At 38.9% G+C, this 21,210-nt stretch overlaps 1 protein-coding gene across 1 annotated transcript; it reads right to left on the reverse strand.

The window, feature by feature from the left end:
* Window positions 1-8,933: 8,933 nt before the first annotated feature.
* NAA11 (N-alpha-acetyltransferase 11, NatA catalytic subunit) lies at window positions 8,934-20,498 on the reverse strand. Its single transcript, XM_027971407.3, has 2 exons — window positions 19,615-20,498; window positions 8,934-11,889 (listed from the first exon to the last, which is right to left on the reverse strand). The coding sequence occupies exon 1, from the start codon at window positions 20,314-20,316 to the stop codon at window positions 19,627-19,629; it is 690 nt and encodes a 229-aa protein (XP_027827208.1). The 5' UTR covers window positions 20,317-20,498; the 3' UTR covers window positions 8,934-11,889; window positions 19,615-19,626.
* Window positions 20,499-21,210: the final 712 nt, after the last annotated feature.

Below are 21,210 nucleotides of genomic sequence, written 5' to 3' on the forward strand. Positions count from 1 at the left end.
ACTAATTTTTCTTGGAGTATAGTTGCTTTATAATGCTGTGTTAATTTTGACTGTACCAAAAATAGAATGAGCCATACCTTTGCAAATATCCCCTCTTTTTTGGATTTCCTTCCATTTAGGTCACCGCAGAGCACTGAGTAGAGTTCTCTATCCTATAGAGTAGGTTCTTGTTAGTTACCTGTTTTAAATATGGTAGTGTAGAGTGTCAGTCCCAATCTCCTAATTTATCCAACCCGCCTTCACCCTTGGTATCCACACATTTGTTCTGTATGCTTGTGTCTCTGTTTCTGCTTTGCAAATAAGATCATCTACACAATTTTTCTGAATTCGACATATAAGTGTTAATATACGATATTTGTTTTTCTGACTTCACTCTGTCTGACAGTCTCCAGGTCCATCTACATCTCTACAATGACCTTATTTCATTTCTTTTTATGGCGGAGTAATATTCCATTGCATATATGTACCACACCTTCACCAGTAATTCCACTACTGGGCATTTACCCAGAGAAAACTACAATTTAAAAGGGCACATGCATCCCGTTGTTCATTGCAGCACTATTAACAATAGCCAGGACGTGGAAGAAACCTAAATGCTCATCAACAGAGGAATGGTCATTCTTTTTTTTATATATATTTTATCCATCCTCACTATCTATAGAGGACAGGAGTATGCCAATAAATGAAACCCACTTTTAATGAATGAATCTTACCACTATCTACCAGTCAATGGTTAAAGAATAAAGAGCGATATCTGAGTATTTAAATATTTGTATTTATTGAACTTAAGAGCTACTTTAACTGTCAATGATCATTGTGTATTGTGTGTCCTCTGTTTCTTGTATTTAATTGCTATTAAAATAAAAAATATATTGTTCACAGTAATAATACTGTATTCACCTATTTTGGCAAATTTTACACTGAATCATATGTAAGATTTCTTGGTACTTATTATATGGGGAAGTAATGAATTAAAGTAATGAACTTAAATGGGGATAAAAGTAATGTTCTAGATTTTGGTTCAAAAATCCATGTATAGTAATAGAGGAGAGCAGAGATTTGGCTAAATGGGAGCATATGTGGCAAGGACTTTGGTATTTTAGGACTAAAAGTTCTGTATGACTAACAAATATATGTCTGCCAAAAAAATCTAATTCAAGTTAGACACAATAATAGAAATAGAGTGATGAGGAAAAGGTGGTTGAATATTCTCTCCCTGCTCACTACAGGTCATGCTTCGTTCTTGTGTTAGTCGCTCAGTCGTGTCCAACTCTTTGTGACTGCATGAACTATAGCCCACCAGGCTCCTCTGTTTATGGAATTCTCCAGACAAGAATACTGGAGTGGCTTGCTATGCCCTTCTCCAGACAGGTTATACTAAGCATAGACTATTACTTTTGGTTCCAAATGCCACCCTATAAAAGGAACCAATCTGGTGCTTTCCAGGAGAATAGAAATCAGGCCTTTAAAAGTTTTGAAAACTCTTATAAAGAAGGAGCATTTTAAGCAACTGAGTTTTGAACGACTTTATAAATGTCCTCAAATATTTCAATTCACATGAAGATTAATCATACTTTGTGTAGTTCCAGAAGACAGAACTAGAATGTATCAGTATATGTTATATGTTTTCTAGTTCAAAAAATTTTAAAATTTTTAGAAATTTTCCAAACATGAGAATTTTGAAAATAAATTCAGGCTTTCATTGTAATGAGTTTCCAATCATTGAAGTTGTTCAGGTAAATGCTAATGGATGTGATACTAGAGATTCATACCTTCAACCGAAGATTGTATCAGTATATTTTCCTTTGAGGGTCTACCATTTACCAAATAAAACTTCGCCAGACTCATTCATTTTTGTAAACCCTTGTAACTCCATTCATGTATTATGTGTCAAATTCCCTTTCATTTGCTCTGCCTTTACAAATGTTGTACTATCCCATTTTATCCACTACTGTCTCAGCTTTGCAAACCTCTTCATATCTTTAAATCTTAGCCCCAGTGTCCCTTCTTCCTGGAGGTCTTCTTGGGTTTGAGTTTTTTTTTTTTGTTGTTGTTGTTGCTGTTACAAGTCTATCTCCCTACTAAGTCATAAATTCCTGGAGATAAGATACTGCATATCCTATCAATATATCTGCCACTCTACATAGTGCCTAACGCACTGGATAGATGGATGGGTGGATTAATTAGTTAAGTATCATTCTAGCCTAAACAGAGACAAGACATATGGCAGCATTTCTGCAAAAGGAGGCAAGGTATGTAGAAAGAAAGTGGTGAATGTCAAGGCATATTATTTTTGGACCAGGAAGTAAAGTAGCTGTAGAACTATAACAAAATAACAAAAGGACAACTTACAAATTTTAAACGGAAAAGAAAAACTGTAGAAACATTACTTGAAATGAGAGAAAAAAAAAGTGTGCTTATGAACAAACAATTTCCCCTCTGTGTATTACTTGTTTTCTATGATCAATTCAGCTCATAGTCTTTGATTATAATTTTGCATGAAGATTCAGTTTTACTTATGATGTTAAAGACTAGGACAGTCTAGAAAGGAAATTTAATTTTATTGATATATTGCTAAGATATATATTGATATATTGCTAACATATTCAATACAAGAGCTCTTACTTCTTTTACAATGTGAAAAGCATCTGCATTCTATATTGGAAATGTATGGGTCCAGTTTCTTTGTGACCACCAAATAAATCAGCAGTACGTTCCAGTTTGATAACCTTGCCCCTGTGTGATCCTGTGGATAAGAAAGTATATATGAGAGACACCAAGATAATTGTTTTATGAAGGGAAACTAGTGTTCTCTCATGCCCTGTAGCCTTTAAAAAAGTTAAAAAGAAGGGGGAAAAAAACACCTTATTAATGCATGCTTGGAAAACAATAGCAGTCATTTTCCTGGCTGAAGATTAAATTATTGTACATTATAGTGTGCATGTCTATGATAAGTAGATTACTATAGATCATTCCAAGAGAACGTGGAGGGAAGATTGCACTAACATTAGCTTCTCTGGTATTTGCAGGCTGTAAATTTCTTCAAATGATAGATGTAAAGATGGAAGACAGATGGATAGAGGAAAAGACAGAATCAGATACTGAATGAATTAGTACTGCAGCCCGTGCTCCAGCGCTGTCTTATTACCATCAGGCCAGCAAGCATCAAAGTCCCCACATCCCCCACTCCCTCCCCCTGAAATGTACCGATTTATATGAAAATTAAGATTACAAATTAAAGCCTGGCTATCCTGGAGTTTTCCAGTTCATCAGCCATCCAATAAAAATGATGTCAAGCCTGTATGCATAATTCCCAGAAGATTACTTTGTCCTTACAGCTAAGCCCTGTCCCTGATATGAAAGATCTCTATCCACTTTTATTGAAATAAAGAACTAACATCATAATCCCAATATTGAGGTATAATCTTCATTATCTCCTGACCCTCTTGAGGTTACCCCCAATCTATATTACTTCAGATTTGTTTATTTATAATCCTTATGTATTTACCTTTATTGAGATAAGATTAAAAACTGGAAAAAAAAAGCTCCCCCCAAAAATCCTTATGATCTGATGATTGAGTTTCAGTTCACCAACAATCAACTAATGTGTTAGGCTGAGTTTTTTTTTTTTTTTTAAAGTGGCTCTTATAGTTGTCTAGCCTAAGCTTGAAAAGGCATTAATTGGTCCCCTGAGTGTCCCTGTTTCATTAAATGAATTATTTCCAATCCAACCTGGTTTGTGAAATGATGGCAGCATCCTCTTTTCCTGTTTATGAAAAACGGTGGGGGAGGGGTATATGAAAAGATAGACAGAATAAGCAGAGAAACTTTAATCTCTTTTCTTAGGAAGTTTTGCTTCATAACTATGGTTAATTACTGGTAAACCACAATCCCCCAACCTTTTTTCCCCCCAAGAGCCTTAATGGCCTCTGGCTATGCCTCGGGCTGTTAACTATCACACTAGTCATTAATGCTGGTCAAGATGATTTCTTGGAGATTACTGCTCATTTATTTATTTTTTTTAAATAGAACAGACTATTCTGCACAAAGAATGAAATGGTAGTCATTTTTTTCCTTTTCCAAAAGCATAAACACTTATGAAAATCACATTTTGCTGTGGTATTTCAAAAAACATTTCACATATCATTTTAGTTTTATTTGCAAAGTGAAAACTAGGTATGCAATGTCCTGGTTTTCACCAATGATCATGCTTTCTTACTTTTAATGAATTTTGGTTGTTATATTTGGAGAAACACATACTGAGGGATTTGCTAAGTGTTCTCAGTTATTTGCACCTCTTATTTTACCTTTTGGGCAAAGAAATATTAGGATAATATTATCTGGCTTTCAGATTTGAAAATAGAGGGAAAATAGAAATACTTTACTATTGACATAGAACTGCACTAGAGTAGTTCTCCTTAAAATAACATTTATTCTTTTATTGCAAAGGGTCCTTGTCTTACCATTATTTGATATAAAGTGGGGCTTCCCTGGTAGCTCAGCGGGGAAAGAATCCACCTGCAATGCAGGAGACCTTGGTTCAATACCTGGGTCAGGAAGATACCCTGGAGAAGGGATAGGCTACCCACTCCAGTATTCTTGGACTTCCCGGATGGCTCAGAGGGGAAAGAATCTGCCCTCAATGCGTGAGACCTGGGTTTGATCCCTGGGTTGGGAAGATCCCCTGGAGGAGGGCATGGCAACTCACTCCAGTATTCTTGCCTGGAGAATCCCCATGCACAGAGGAGCCTGGCAGGCTACAGTCCATGGGGTCAGAGAGTCAGATACAGCACAGCACAGGGTTCTGTATAATCTTCATTGGCTCAGTTATTCCTCACCTGTGAATCCTTTCACTTGGTTCATTAATGCCTTGAGCATCTGCTATTGCCTGGGCACACTTAGAGGTAAATCAGAAGAGAATGGAGAAGACACTGGAAGACAGAAACAGCTTATGATCACTAAATAATTTTTTGCATAAAATGATACTCAAATGTAAAGTCCTATATTAGAATTAAGGCTTTATTCAAATATTTATGCACAAATTAGAAGAGAAGTAACTGGTACCAATATTTACTGTGCACCTGGATGGGTGGGTACCTGGATGAATTTTTTACTTAACCCTTGTAATGACTTTGTAGTCCTTATAGCAACCCTTCAATGATTCCTATTTTATAGATGTATAAATTGGGACATTAAGATAGTTGAAGATGTGGGAGAAAAAAAGAATTGAAGGAAAGATGCATAAAAGAAAGCTTCAGGTCATAAAAAAACATTGCTTCTTAGTACTTCACTTGCTCATAGGTAAGAAATGCATTCTTCCTTTTTAAAACAAAAACTGTGGCCCAAGGTGGCAGGCCACCCAGTGGAGCTCCAGTTTAGATCTTCCAGTAGATAAGATGAGAGTATCAGTGAAGCAGGTTTATCCTACCAGATTCATTTGTATTAAATATAAATATTCTTTAGAGGTGCAAGCCTGCCAGTGATAAATAATTTCATGTGAATTCTTAAAAATGCTTATTACCAGCCATGATGTAGGATCTATTTATCAATCTATCTATGGGAAGTTGGGACAGAAGGGGCAAAGGGGCAAAGGAATTTAAAAAGTGATATAGGTATAGGTTATTTTGAAGGAATTTCAGCGTCGCTTAAGGGTGGAATTTAAGCCAGGAAAGAATAATAGAATACTGGGTATGAGGGATGAAAGAATAATTCAGGGTGGAAAAGTGAAAATTCATTTATGCCCTTGGATTATCCTAGCACTCTGACATGAGACAGGGTGTACCGTATACTGGAAAATGTTTATAACTTATAAAGTTTGAATTCTGAGGGATAAGCCATGAATGACACAGTGATTCTAAAAGCTGTACATTCTGTGATAAGCCCTCTCTATTTTTTTCTCATCAAAGACAGGAACCTATATTTTCACATGACTGACCAAGATATTTTAGAATCAGAATTGTACTGGTATACATAATTTTAAATTATAAATACAGCCTTCTTTCTTTATTCAGGGTGTCCATTTATTCTGAACCTCCCTCCTTTCACTGTGTAAGTTTCAGTAACAAAAAAACTTACTGGATACAAATTAATCTACCCACTCTGCTCCCTCTGACTCCCCAATATAAAGAAGAGAATAAAATTAATGAACATATATGAAGTGGTAGAAAATATATCATGGATCATCGCTTTTCATCCTTTAGCACTTTATAAGGGATACACAGGCACTGAGTAATTTTAAGGGACTCAAAATCTGTTATCAGTTTCCAAATGTACATCTTCCTAGGCTGATCTGCCTAAAAACCCTTGTGTGGTGTTGGTTCTTTTCTCAACTTCCCTTCATACTAACTGTTTTGCCACTTTTAAAAGAAAGGCATACCTCTAACTAACTGAGAATCTTACTAACTAGGGCATACTTACCAAGGCTTCCCTGGTGGCTCAGATGCAGAATCCGCCTGCAATGCAGGAGACCTGGGTTCGATCCCTGGGTTGGGAAGACCCCACCCTGGAGGAGGGTATGGCAAACCATTCCAGTATTCTTGCCTGAAGAATCCCCATGGACAGATGAGCTACAGTCCATGGAGTTGCAAAGAGCTGGACATGACTGAACAACTAAGCACAGCACATATACCAAGGCACAAAACTGTCTTGAATACCAAAGGAACAATAGAAACATTTATTTCCTAGAAGGCTCTTTATATGAGGGAGCCCATAATTTTCCAAGATTCTTTACAACATCTGTTATTTAACAAACTTTACCTTTTGTACCTTCTTTCAGTAATGAAAGTATGAACCTTGGGACTTAACACAGCTTTTGGCTCTGGTGATGTTTTAGAAAAGTAGCCAGATTTAGATGCTTGCCCTAATGTATCACCATAGTTTACTTAAGATTTTGAATATGTGAACACTTTGGTGATTTTTTTTTTTAAGTCTCCTTTACTCAAAACCATGCAAATGGGAAAACAAGTACAATTTGATTCACACAAAAAATCTTATTACATATGAATGCTTAGGTCATAAAGAGCAAGAGATAAACAACTTTATTAAGCTTCTTTTCCTTTTAAATGAATATGTAGAAATTTGACTTGCTACATTTATAGGAATTCACTCCCTTTGTCATACTTCATTTCTTAAAATATTCACACACATGCACACAGTCATCACTGCAGAAATGCTGATTTTTTTTTTCTAGATGGCTAGAGAGGAAAATTATCAATATTTCGCACCAGTTTGAATTTGAGGATAAAAATCTCTGAAAGTAAAAAACGTTAGTAATAACATTTACACATCTTCTTACAAATTGCAGTGCAGTTTTTCCTATAATTCCTCATTACACAATAACCCAGAGGATATGAAAGTTATGTCTCTATTTTATATATGAGAAAATTGACATGCCAGAGGATATCCAGGTAGTAATAAGCCAAACTAGGACTAAAATTTAAGCCTTTGGACTCAGGTCTGTGATTTCTCACTCTGTCACTTCTTGTGACAATTACTTGCTAAGGACTGTGTTCTCTAAGTAAGGTCTTAAAATATGCAGTTGAGGTGATGACCTTACACAAAATCTATCTTAACTTTGGTGTGAAAGCAATATATGTATGATTTATAATGAAAGGACTTTCTTTTTTTTTGCAGTACTTCACAAAATTTAATCTTTATATCCATATAAGGGAACAAGCTGTTTAAATAACCTTTCAAGTGTGCCTCAAGGAAATGATCTGTGTCTTTTAAGATTTCAAAGAAGCATTCATGTTTAGGAAAAGGTATTAAGAAGGGCTGTGATAAGTCACTTGGTCTGTTTCATCAGGCTTTTGGCCGAGTACTGTTAATAACAGTTCTCAGAACACCCAGATGATGAAGGGCTATGAGGAATGAATGACACAGAAGTAGAAGAGCCTGTGATTCCAGACTGGTCTGGTATCTGACTCGTAACTGGACGTTGCAGTATTTTAGCTTCTTGTTCTGGAAAATAATTAAGACAATTTCAGCGAGAGTATTTGTGAGTATTCTGACTCTGCACGTCTGTGCTATATGCCACTACTGCCAAACTACAGGTATTGTTGGCTTGGAGACAAAAAACAAGGATAAAACTAGGAGAAGGGAGGGGACACTGATGTGGGAGGACTGGGGAAAGGACGGGCAGGCAAGTAATAACACAGACAACAGCAAAATGCTTCTTTGAACAAATTAACTTAAATTTGGAGAGTGTCACCATGGGAAAATTGCTCTTCAAATTATCTTCATGATGAATTCAATGTCTTACTAATCAGTGATTTTCAGATGGCAGCATACAAAACATTCACCTGGAGGCTTGTTAAAAATACAATGTGTTTTGTAAATCTGAGCTGGGGTCAAAGAAACTGCATTTTCAACATGGTACCTGGGTAACTTTGATGAACTGTACTTTGAGAAAACCTGGGCTAGAAATTCTTATCCCTGGATGAGAAATTTTTTCTTGAAATTGTTTCCCATATGACTTCAACCCACATAAAGATCTCATACTCTTTATTTTTTTTTCATGTGTTCATGTTCAAATATCAGCATGGGAAACATTCTTAGTGTCTGGAGTAATCTATGGACCAGCAAACAAAATAAATTGAGTGACAGTTCAAAAATCTCATCTACCCATTCACTTGTTTGGAAGTCAAAGATGAGGAAGGAAATATTAACATATCAAAGAAAGTGAAAGTTGCTCAGTCTCTGTGAGACCGTTTGTGACCCCATGAACTATACAGTCCATGGAATTTTCCAGGTCAGAATACTGGAGTGGGTTAGCTGTTCCCTTCTTCAGGGAATCTTCCCAACCTAGGGATCGAACCCATGTCTCCCACATTGCAGGCAGATTCTTTGCCTGCTGAGCCTACCTTCTAATATAATAGAAGATGTCTATTATCACTATATCTCATATACTGTATATATAAATTTTGCTTTACACATTTCGATGAAACAGGTTTGGAATTTTTATTAAAATCATTAAGTCATCAACCTCATATGACAAAATTCCTAAGACAAACAGGATTTGCATGTGTATTTAAGAATGAGATTCTAAATTATTTGGGGTCTAATACAAACCAACCTATAGGCCAGTCATAGGTATTCTGGACTAGTTCCATGTCTTGAGATAACTGTTAAAGACATCTACAAGTCAAGGTGTGATACCTAGATCAGCAACATCAGCATTGCCCATTGTCCAGGAGCTAGTTAGAAATGCAGACACTCAGCATCCCCACCACCCCTCGCCACTTACTGAAACAAAACCTGCATTTTAACATGGTCCCCAAATGACCCATCTGCGTGTAGAAGCTTGAGAAAACTTTCTTTCAGCTATTTCAGAGTGCGTATCCTTTTTCTAGTTTACCCAGCTTTGGACTAACTTCCAGCATCCCTCTCTGTTCCTCCCGCATGTCTACTTCCCCATTATTGTTTCAGTCATTTTCGGTTCCTTATTCTTATCTCCAAAGAGAAAACACACAGATTCCAACTAGGTAACTCACAGACTTCATTCACAAGTTTCTATTAGCCAGAGAAAACCCTGCATCTTAATGATTCGTGTTTCTGAACAATATGCTCACAGACCTGAGCCTACCCAGATAGTTTCTTTAAAGCAGCAAGTACAGGAGTGGGTGTGGGTCATTTCCTACAGCTAGTCCAGGGGTGTTCACCACTGACTCTCCTACATCCTTGTTTCAAAGTCCTGCTTTGGTCTCTCGGTTTGTATTGGGTTGGCCAAAAACACTTGGGTTTTTCCACATCTTGTGGAAAAACCCAAATGAAGTTTTGGCTAACCCAATACTTAAGTAAAAAGCAGTCAGCCCATTTAATAATAACAATAAGCCCCATGTAAAAAGAACAATGCTATTACATAAAGCAGTATCACAGGCTCCCACATTTTCTGTTGCAGAAAGCTATTGCTCCTGCTAAATCATGGTGATTACCCTGGAACCACCTGGGTATGTGCTAATTTATGCCCAAAGCAATATTAGTTATTATTATTTTACTTTCATTATCTAAGTAGTCACAGTGCAAACCAGGTAGGTTGCTATAATTCTGTCTTCTCCCGGTATAGAGACTGAGAAAAAGGATCTAACAGTAATGTAAAAAAGCTGCCAATAGTTTTAGTAAACAACACTGCAAGAGTCAGGCATCATTTCTTATCTTCCAATTACTCCAGTTCCTATCATCAAGTTAGTAGAGAAAGTCATGTGCTGGGTGCCGGAGAGAAATCATTCAGGTAAGCTGAGGCTACTCCTTCTGTTTCTCCATCTGCTAAGCTGTTAACACGAAGACATATTGACAAGGGCTCAAGGAAAACATGGAATATTTCACCAGTAAGATTATGCTGTCCTAGAGACAGATGTTAGAAAGCTGTAAAATTTAAAAATAAAGAGATAAATACATGCTTGAGAGGAAGAAATAAAATAGTTTTAGAGTTGGGAGAGAAAATTAAAAAGAAAAACAGTAAAGATGGAAAGATGGATGAGAGGTTTGTAATGTCAAACCCTCATGTAGGAAAAAACTTTTATGTCTGCCTCAGGCGATCATTTCCTATTAGGCAGGCATTCTTAGAGTGCATTCTTAGAGTAGATTTGTAAGAAGAGCTTAGGAGGGCTGATTATGACTACAGAGAACAGATTTCTCTCTTGTCATCGGATGCTTAATGTCAAGGCTTTAACTTTAAACGATACACACTAGTTTTCATAAAAATTTAAACATGAGAAAAATCACATGCTATGGTAATTCACATTCAGTGAATAGAAAAACATTAAGGAATGATAACGATTTCATCTGGTGACCTCTGCTGCACTTTGTCAAAAGTGGTTAAAATGTTTTGCCTTTACTTATTTTTACTGGGGAAAACAGTAAACAGGATTATAATAGTGGGTTATATAAATATTTATAAAAGACATATAGTTGTCACCTGTCAACACATTTTATAACTCAATTCTCCCTTTTTTTGCTATTGTTTTCACACTTTTGTAAATAAAATGCAAAAAGGAGCAAGAGGAAAGTGAAAGGAATTTTGGCTTTGAATTCAAATATCTTGAGTTCAGGTCCTAGATATTTACTTCGCCTCTTTGAGCTTCAGGTTCCCCATCTATAAAATAGGGATAACAATACTTAACCTCCCCTAATTGCTGAGAGGATTAAATATACTGGTAATAAAGGCCCTAGCACTGTACCTAAACATTATAGGTTCTCAATAAACAGCCAAGTTATGTCACTAACCAAAAAAAAAGACACAAACAAGCAGATTAGATATTCCAATTTAATTACTGGTTGTCCTTTTCTTAAAATCTCCAAGTTCTGATTGCATAATAGAAGCCCTTACCACTTCCTCCCACTGGGAAGGAGGAGAATACTTCTTCAAGAAAGGAGAGGACATGAGAGTGGACAGGTTCCTGGAGAAAGGAAGAGGAAACAGAATACTTCTACCAGAAGAGGTGAAAAAGGAAGAGGAAGGGGGCATGAGGTCTGACTTGATGGTCCTGACTACCCCCTCAAGAATGAAAACCCAGAGAAACAATGGCAAAAACTAAAAGCCTGGGAGCTTTGGGAGTTTTCCCCATTTCCTGTTCTGTATCTTACAAAGGGACAACCTTACAAGTCAACCACACCCAACAAAGGACTACTACAAACACAATAAAATGGCAGGAATGATGTGAGCAGGCCAGGAAAGGTTCGGTGATGGCAGGCCTCAAACTTCCTTGGCACTTGCACAGCAGGCTCTTGTGTCCACGTATTCCGTCATGATCCTGGTGGGGTATGTGGAAGGTTGAGAGTGAGAAGCCATTGGGGTTGGCCTGAGATGACCCCCGAGCAGATGCTACAGAGTTCACGGGATAAGCCAGGACTCAGAGAGCAGATATGGTTGAGACACGAGGACCTGCAATGCTGTTGAGAAGTGAAAAGAGAGCAAGTGAGTAAAGGAGGGCAATAGACTCTGAGAGAATAAAATCTGGGTTTAACCAATAACAGATTCTGGCAGCAGATCAACAAGGCACTAATAGCCAGTTTAGACTCGCTATATCTCCCTGGGAGCCAGTGAGAATTCAGATGACAGCACAAAGAGCCACACGTAAATCTGAGGCTCTCTCCCCTCTCTGTGGTGAAGACACATGAACTTTTCTTGACATCTAAGTTAGGAGAAGGGGATGACAGAGGTTGAGACAGTTGGATGGAATCACCGACTCAATGGACCTGAGTTTTGGGTAAACTCCGGGAGTTGGTGATGGACAGGGAGGCCTAGCGTGCTGCAGTCCATGGGGTGGCAAAGAGTCAGAGACAACTGACCGACTGAACCAAATCGAAAAGCCATTTCTTCCAGGAGAAAGAGGAGTGGGGAGAACAATGAAAGGCTGAGATCTACCCCAAAGATCTTGTTTTAAACCTAAAGAAACTATGACACTTTTGCTTGCCGTCTTCAAATTCTACCCCATCCTACTCCACTCAAAAAGAAATTTATCTCAAAAATAAAAAGAGAGAGAGAGAGAAAAAGGAAATTTATCTCAACTCAAATGAAATGAAAAGGCTTTTTAGCTCTTGATAAGCTAGATGTAATGCGTCCAATTCTAGAAGTCATATTTTCTTTCTGTGAGACCTGGATATGAAACCAAACTACCCATTATGTTTCTTTATTCATAACTTAAAAGCATTCTAATTACAATAGGTAATAGGAAGTAGTGCCTTAAGTACATTTTCTCTCCTTTCCATTTTTAAATTCTACATTGGTAATTTGGAAGAGTCCTTCCCTCCTTTCAATGACTATATACTGAGAACTTACAATGAAGGAATAACGTGTCAGGAGTTAAGGAAATGAAGATAAATGAGACATGGTGGTTGTTGTTCAGTTGCTAAGTAATTTCTGGCTCTTTGCAGTCCCATGGACTGCAGCATGCCAGGCTTCCCTGTCCTTCACTATGTCCTGGTATTTGCTCAAACTCAAGTCCACTGAGTCAGTGATGCCATCCAACCATCTCATCCCCTTCTCCTTCTGCCTTCAATCTTTCCAATCATGAGGGTCTTTCCCGAAGAGTTGGTTCTTTGTAACAGGTAGCCAAAGTATTGGAGCTTCAGCATCAGTTCTTCCAATGAATATTCAGGGTTGATTCCCTTTAGGATTGACTGGCTTGATCTCCATGCAGTCCAAGGGACTCTAAAGAGCCTTTTCCAGCACCACAGTTTGAAAGCATCAATTCTATGGCACTCAGCCTTCTTTACAGTCTAATTCTCACATCCGTACATGACTACTGGAAAAACCAGAGCTTTGACTATTTGTCAGCAAAGTGATACTTCTACTTTTTAATACGCTGCCTAGGTTTGTCATAGCTTTTTTTCCAAGAAGCAAGCGTCTTTTAATTTCTTGGCTGCAGTCACTGTCTGCAGTAATTTTGGAGTCTAAGAAACTGGGACATGGGCCCTATACTTAATAAGGTAGAAAGGTTTGTGTGATATGTGAATGGAATATATAAGTTAAAGAAAAGCTAGTGGAGTATTGCTTCCCATTACTGAGTAGCTGCAAATAAAACAACCACACAACCTTAAAATTGTAAAGATGCATTGTTTTCCCATCTATCAGATGCACACAGAAGTAGTAAGATAAAGGCTATTAGGCACAGGCCAGTTAAAAACCATTTTTGTACAAAATCACAATTTTAGAAAAGCCAAAATCGTAATTATAGAGAAGTTCAGTTCCCAGAATAACAACAGTGAATCAAGCAGGATAGGCAGAGGCATATAATACAAAATGTTATTTTTGAAAAAAAAGTGTATTTGCTGTCATGGAAGATGTGGGAGAATAGGCCAGAAAGTCTATCATCATTATCTTTTATAATTTGTTTCAAACACTGTTAAAAGAGGCATGCAAAAGAAGTTATATAAAAAACAATTCTGTAAGTTCTTTTAGCTTTCTTGGTAAATATTGCTTGATACAATTAAGACATTAAGATAAAATATGAATATTATTAGTCCTTAACTTATTAGCTTATTAAGTTCAAATTCTTACACTACTAGGATTCCTTAAAGACAGGCAATGGCAGCCTGAGAAATATGTTAATTGTTGACATGACTTTTAGAGAACAAAACAGAATTTTATGCCTTGGAACTTAAAAAAAAATCCTATGGTAGTCTGAGGATTTCAGTCTTAGAAACAGCACCGCAGAATATTTCAGGAAGGCTCTCTGAGCCACAGCCATTCACAGAATAACTGTTATTATCGTCTCTTCCTTACCTTTTCCACCATAGAGCTCCTTAGCATGAAAAGAGTATAACATTTAGGAAAAGCCTCTGCTTTTATCAGTTACCTCTAACAAAGTTGGTATTTCAGTCATCCTAAATATATATATGGCACCGTGACTGAAAAGTGACATTGTTAGAGATTATAAATAATTCAACAAATGATATCTATCTGATTAGTATTTCAAAACAATATTTTATCTCTTCTCACCCCCCTCCCCTCTTTATCTTCATACAGTACAGCAGCATTTGAAATCTATGGTTTCTGGCATATCTGGGGTAAGGTTATACTAGGAATTTACCAGACCTGTCAGTCTCTAACTTTCTTCCATATTTCATGATATCATTCCAGTTATAATTAGTTGTCTGGTAAAATTAAGAACAGTCTATTTCAGTGAATGCTCATGTGAACATTTAACAACTTTCTGTTAGGATGACAGCTTAGCGACAGAAAGGATAGACCAGAAAGGGAGAGTCGCTCAAGTAACCTTGGTTAACTCAATATTGCCAGCTCAATGGAAAATTCTAAGATTCTGCAATTTTTTCCTTTTTGTTATTAATCATCCACATATTTCTTGTCAGGAGCATCACTTTGACGGCATTCCTGCCTTAACTAGCGTGTTTTGAACTGACCTGTCTTCATTGCTATGGCTCCTTAGAAACTCTGCTGTTGACGAGCATTGATTCAGCTGAATGCTTTGACATTCAGCTTGTCAGTGAGAGCTATTTTAATCATTAAGATGCATCTCCCTTCCAAGGCTGCAAACTGTTGCTGCTCGTACACAACATTCTATCACTTGATTACTGTGGAGAGGAAAAAGAGGCTGGATGGTTACTATCACTGCAGTTTAAAAGCAAAACTTTACAGAACAAATAACTGTGTGTGAAGCATTGTGCTAAGCAATTTTCAGGCATTGTCCACTTAATCTTCACCCTGGTGGAGTCCCATCATCTGAGTTTGCATCCCTGTTTTCCACTTACTGTCTGAATGACAGGCACTTCTCATCTGTAAAATGGAGCAATGCATTTTGCACGTGTGTGTGTGTGTGTGTGCTAAGTCACTTCAGTCATGTCTGACTCTGTGTGACTCTATGGATTTAGGCCGCCAGGCCTCGCTGTCTGTGGGATGGATTCTCCAGGCAAGAATGCTGGAGTGGTTTGCCGTTTCCTCCTCCAGGGGATCTGCCCAACCCAGGGATCGAACCTGCGTCTCTTATGTCTCCTGCATTTGCAGGCAGGTTCTTTACAACTAGCACTACCTGGGTACCTCCTTTAGAGGGATTTTAGGAGGATTAAGTGAGACAATTCACAACTAGTCCCTACAACACTACCTCTGACACAGTGTTCTCACAGTGTTATCAGTGACTTTTATTACCATTTTGTAGAGGAAGACATCCAGTCTCCTTCACCAGCTACCCTATTCACCATCACTTCTAAATCTTCTAACTTTGTCTCCATTGCCCAGACCCAAAAGAAGATAAGGAAAAATGAAAAGTTATTTCTTTCAGGACTTTCTTCTGTAGGTATTTTAACTCCAGTTCCACAGGGGGAATGCCACAACTGTGGCTGGATAATACTTTCGTTGTATTAACCTTTTAATTTTTGTCTCTATTCTTCCTTTTCTCACAGAAGTCTTTTCCCAACCAGGCAGCTAAGTGTATGTCCTAATCAACCCCTGCTGAATGGGATAAAGGTGAGGGATGGTAACTGCAGCCTTAGACAATTCAGGGGATTTCCATGTAGAGGGGTCAATTCTTCCAGGCTTTAACCAGAGGATAAAGGCAGCAAGGTGGCAGGGTCCCAGTTTCCCATGCCAAGGTTTGTGCAAAAGACATGTGTGTCATGTGACTAAGCAGACAGCTCAGATAGCCTGGCAGAAGTTTCTGTGGAGCGGGAGGGGGCAGCAGAGAGACCCCAGGCTCCTGGCCAGGCATGGAAGCAGAACTTCTCAAAGTCCAGAGCACCACTGGGGTGGTTCCCACTGTTGCAGAAACTATTCTGTGTGGTTAGCAGAACTCAATCCTTTTCCTCCCAGGCATACAACTACACTACACTATCTAATCTCCCCTGCAGGTAGTTAGGAAAATGAGACTGACTTTTAACACCTAGATAAACCTCTATGTGTATTATTTCCCCTTATCTTCAAGTTGAATGTATATGAACAAGTGGAGGACATATGATTCTAGAAAATGGCACTGTAATTAGGGGCTTTTAGCCTGGGATCCATTAACTGAATTTGGGAGAACCATGAACTTGGATTTGGAACAACAACAACAACAAATTCTGGATTTTCACTAGCCTCCAACTGAAATTTAGCATTTCCTTCAATTATGAATATAGACACTAAGGCATAGTAGTGTGTTACAATACTTGCAACTTTATCACCAATACAAATCACAGGTTTTCATATTACATTACACCTGTTGGAGTTATCTCCAAATAGCACTTACACTCAATTTTCTTTTAAATACATAAATAACATAAGACCCTGATATTGGGGAAGATGGAAGGCAAAAGGAGAAGGGGATGGCAGAGGATGAGATTGTTAGCTTGCATTACTGGCTCAATGGACATGAATTTGAGCAAACTCTGGGAGATAGTGAAGGACAGGGAAGCCTGGCATGCTGCAGTCCATGGAGTGGTAGGGAGTCAGACACAACTTAGCGTCTGAACAACAAAATAAGGTTTATTTTAAAATAATTTGATAACGGTATTAATAAAAATTGGTTTCCTTTGTAATCGCACAGATTTTCAAGCCTTGAAAAGGCAGTTTTCTGAGGTGTCCTTAGGCTTCACCAGATTCCTAAACAGGGCCAAGGAGCAGATAAGAGTCCTGAATGACTTCATGGAGAAGGGCCTTTCTTTTCCTCTCCCCTCCACATCCCTACCACATCGCTGACTCATACTGGACCGTGATGTGAGAAAATGTGTGTTATTGTTTTCAGTTATTGAGATTGGGAGATTAATTTTTAGAACAACTAGCCTATGCAAATTAATACCCTTGCTACCAAAATTGCCCAAACATGGCAGAGAACACCTAAGACCTGAAGAGGCCTCTGATTGGAAAGGACCCAGAAGGGGCTCGTAAGGACCAAAGATTAGATGGAGCCAATGAAGATGTCACAGCAGGTTCCAACATGGAAGGATACTGACGCTAAGTATAGGGAACACCTCTTTCATCTTAGAAATAAAGTCCAATTACAGTAATATAAAGAAACATTTCAGTTATTGCTGAATTTGGACCCTGAGATTTATAACTGCCACACAATAATTTTCTCACAATTCTTTATTTTCTCTTCCCCTACTAAAGTGACAGTTTTGTTTTTTCATATCAGATATTAAGCAATCTCCAATTATTTTTGCTCACTTTCCTGAAGTAAGCAAGGATAATTACTTAACACAGATCCTTACTTACTCAGGTAGAGTATAACAACTGAAGAGAAGCTGATAACCACAAAGATAAGATGCTATATAATGTAAACATCAGCTTGTCCTAATCACTGGTGTATACCAAACTCCAAGTCTCATGCCAGGCATATATAAATTTTTATGAATGAGTAAATGAATCAAATGGCATTTAACTATATGCAGTGTGTCACTCATAACTGGACTTTGTTATGTGAAAGTTGCTGCTTTTTTCATATGTAAGGGTAAGGTGACTAGAAGTTAAAGCTTCTAAATCGACCCTTCAAATCGTTAAGGTGTTACAACGTTCTTTAAGGGAAATTAAATAGTCTTTTAAAACTACTTTTCAGTGACTGGTTAATGGGTAGTATGAAGAACAATAATCGTTTTTGTTCTTTGACTTTTCATGTTGATTTTCACACATTATAGGGTGAAAAACAGCATAATGAACCTCCCAAGTACCCATTACCCAACTTCAACAATTATTACATGTTGTCATTCTTATTTTTTCTATTTCCACCTCCCTGACCTCTTTTTTTTTTTTTTTTTTTTTTTTTGTCATTTTGCTGGAGTATTTTGAAGTAAATCCAAGGCCTCATATTATTTCAACTCTAATTACTTCAATATACATCCTTACAAAAGACCCTGATGCTGGGAATGATTGAAGGCAGGAGGAGAAGGGGACGACAGAAAACGAGATGGTTGGATGGCATCACCGACTCGATGGATGTGAGTTTGAGCAAGCTCCAGGAGTTGGTGATGGACAGGGAAGCCTGGCGTGCTGCAGTCCACGAGGTAGCAAAGAGTCAGACATGACTGAGCAACAGATCTGAACTGGTATCTCTAACAGATTAGGGCTTTTAAAAACAATACTACAATATCATTTAGCTCACTTAACAAAATTATTAACAATTCCTTAATAGGATACAGTCTGTGTTCAAGTTCTGCCTAGTTGTCAAAATGTCTTATATTTAGTTTGTTTAAACCAAACAACCTCCATAACAGTTGTATATGGTTAGTATATCTCTACAACTTGTTTTAATAGATAAATTCCTCCTCTCTTTTTTAAAAATGACATTCATTTGTTGAAGAAATCAGATCATTTGTTCCGTAGAAATTTTCTCATTCTGGATTTGGCTGATTGTAATTTAACATGTCCCTATGTTTTTTTGTTTTCTTAATAAAAATGTTAGATCCAGGGTCTTCTTTGGATTCAAGATACATTTTATACAGACACACAATATTTTCTTTGGGCAAGAATATTTCATAGCTGTCACTGTGCACCTCTTATTGCATTAGGAGGCACATAATATTTGTCTCCCTTATAGTGATGCTCAATCCCTGGGTTGAGAAGATCCTCTGAAGGAGGGCATGGCAACCCACTTCAGTATTCTCACCTGGAGAATCCACATGGACAGAGGAAACTGGTGGACAGTCCATGGAGTTGCAGAGTTGACCACCACTGAGCAACTAAGCAGAGCACAGCACAGCACATAGTGATGCTACACTTGACCAGTGACTTCAAGTGTTGCTAGCTTGATCCATCATTGCAAACTGTCCCAACTTTCACCTAATGGCATCAGTCACTGATGATAACAGCCTGATCTATTGTTTCAAGAGTTTCAAAATGGCAACTTTATAATTCTAGCACTCTTCCCGCTTTTATTAGCTGTCATTCTATAAAGAAGACATTTCTTTCATAAACTACGTGCATATTCTGAAATACAATTCATATCGAAAAGGCAGGATAAATGTTGTTTCTTTTACTGAATTTAATCTACTTTCAGCATGGAATCCTATTAACTTCCTATAATGAGCAATGAGCTTCCCCCAACCTACTCTACACTCCTCCCCGAGGCCAACAGGGTGTTTTCACAGTGAAATCCGTTAGGGCTAGAATGGGATGGGATCTGGCGACCCAAGTATGGTGCAGGAATTCAGGGAAGATAGGAACTGGGTCAAGGAAGTGAGAACACTTACCTTAAGCAGGCTCTAGGAGGTGGAATCAGAGTCTTCTGAACTGTCCTGGGCATCGGGGCTTTCCGTGGATTCGCTGGGTTCCTTGCTGTCACTCCCGCTACCATCAGTGGCTGGGTTCTTCTCTTGACAGGCCACTTCTGAACCAGGAAGTGTGCTGCCCTGGGTCTCCTGGTTCTCCCTGGAGCCCAGCACCACATACCCGCCCTTCTTCAGCTGCAACTGCCTCCTCAGCTCATCTGCCATCTGCGACAGATCCCGCTTCATAGCATAAGCATCTTCTCCATCTGCATAGTATCTGGGTTCCACCTCACTAATCTGAAAGTTAAGAGTGTTAGAATAGAGATGCAAGGCTGCCCGGTTACTCTTCCTGACGTGCAAGGACACGTACTTGGCGCCAAAGTTCTCAATCATGGCCCGGGAGGCCTGGTCCATCAGCTTCTGAGCTAGGCCCAGGCGACGGTGGGAACGCTTCACAGCCAGCGAGGTTATGTGTCCGTGAGGGACATCATCTGGGTCTTCCTCCATTTTGGCCAGGACGTAGCCCACAATCTTCCCGTCCTCGTCCTCAGCGATGTAAGAGAGCTGGGGCCAAGAAAGGCCATGGTAGAAATAGTATTTCATCTGGTAGTTCTCGGGAAGGCAAAGGAGGTTGCAATGTTGCATGTTCATCAGGTCGTCTGGCCGAGCATTGCGGATGTTCATGATGGCGGCAAGCAGCGAGCAGGATTTGACGGAGGAGACTGTGAGAAAGGCTACTGCCGCCAAACCCTGTTTGCCTCGGTGGAGTTTGAGTCCACAGGGAGGAAGCTGCCGAGCTGGAGAGTGCCGAGACTGGGTGGCGGGAAGGCGGGATGACCAGCAGACGGAAGGGGCGGTGCTAAGGTGTGGCTTCCGGAAGTGCGCACTTAGTCCCAGCCAATGAGGTTTTTCACTTCACCGTGCGTGTGCGCACGCCTGAATTAGGGGGTGGAGCAGGGGAGTTCCTTGTGACCTCAATGATTTTAATACAATGTTTAATGTTTGATCTGTTGCTAACATTATTCTCTTATTTGTTCCAGCTGTAACTTTTTAATTTGGATACATCTGTATAAATGTTCACAAACTGGATAAGCCCATGTAACCAGAATTTAGAGCAAGAACTAGAACATTTTGCAATTGCAAGCACCCCAGGACACCTTGACACCCACCCCTTTCCAGTGCTCCCTATCCCATGTCCCAAGTGTGACTATGACCTTGATTACTAACAGTCTTTATATACATGAGCTCACAGTGCAAACGCTCTTTTTGTATCCCCCCCCCTCCCCCAGCCCCACCCACACGAGCTTCCCTTGTGGCTCAACTGGTAATCCGTCTGCAATGTGGGAGACCTCTGTTCGATCCCTGGGTTGGGAAGCTCCCCTGGAGAAGGGAAAGGCTACCTGCCTCAATGTTCTGGCCTAGAGAATTCCATGGACTGTATAGACAATGGACTCTCAAAGAGTCGGAAACGACTGAGGGACTTTCACTCACTTCTTTCCCCACCCAATACTTGTTTCAGCTACCTAGTTGTGTATAGTTGGGAGTTCCTTATACTATTTACTGTTTTATCTTCCATTG

This window comes from Ovis aries, chromosome 6, assembly GCF_016772045.2.
Source record: "Ovis aries strain OAR_USU_Benz2616 breed Rambouillet chromosome 6, ARS-UI_Ramb_v3.0, whole genome shotgun sequence".
NCBI lineage: Eukaryota > Metazoa > Chordata > Mammalia > Artiodactyla > Bovidae > Ovis > Ovis aries.

Coding starts and splice junctions, on each gene's coding strand:
- NAA11 (XM_027971407.3), bottom strand. CDS start 20,316: ATGAACATCCGCAATGCTCGGCCAGACGACCTGATGAACATGCAACAT.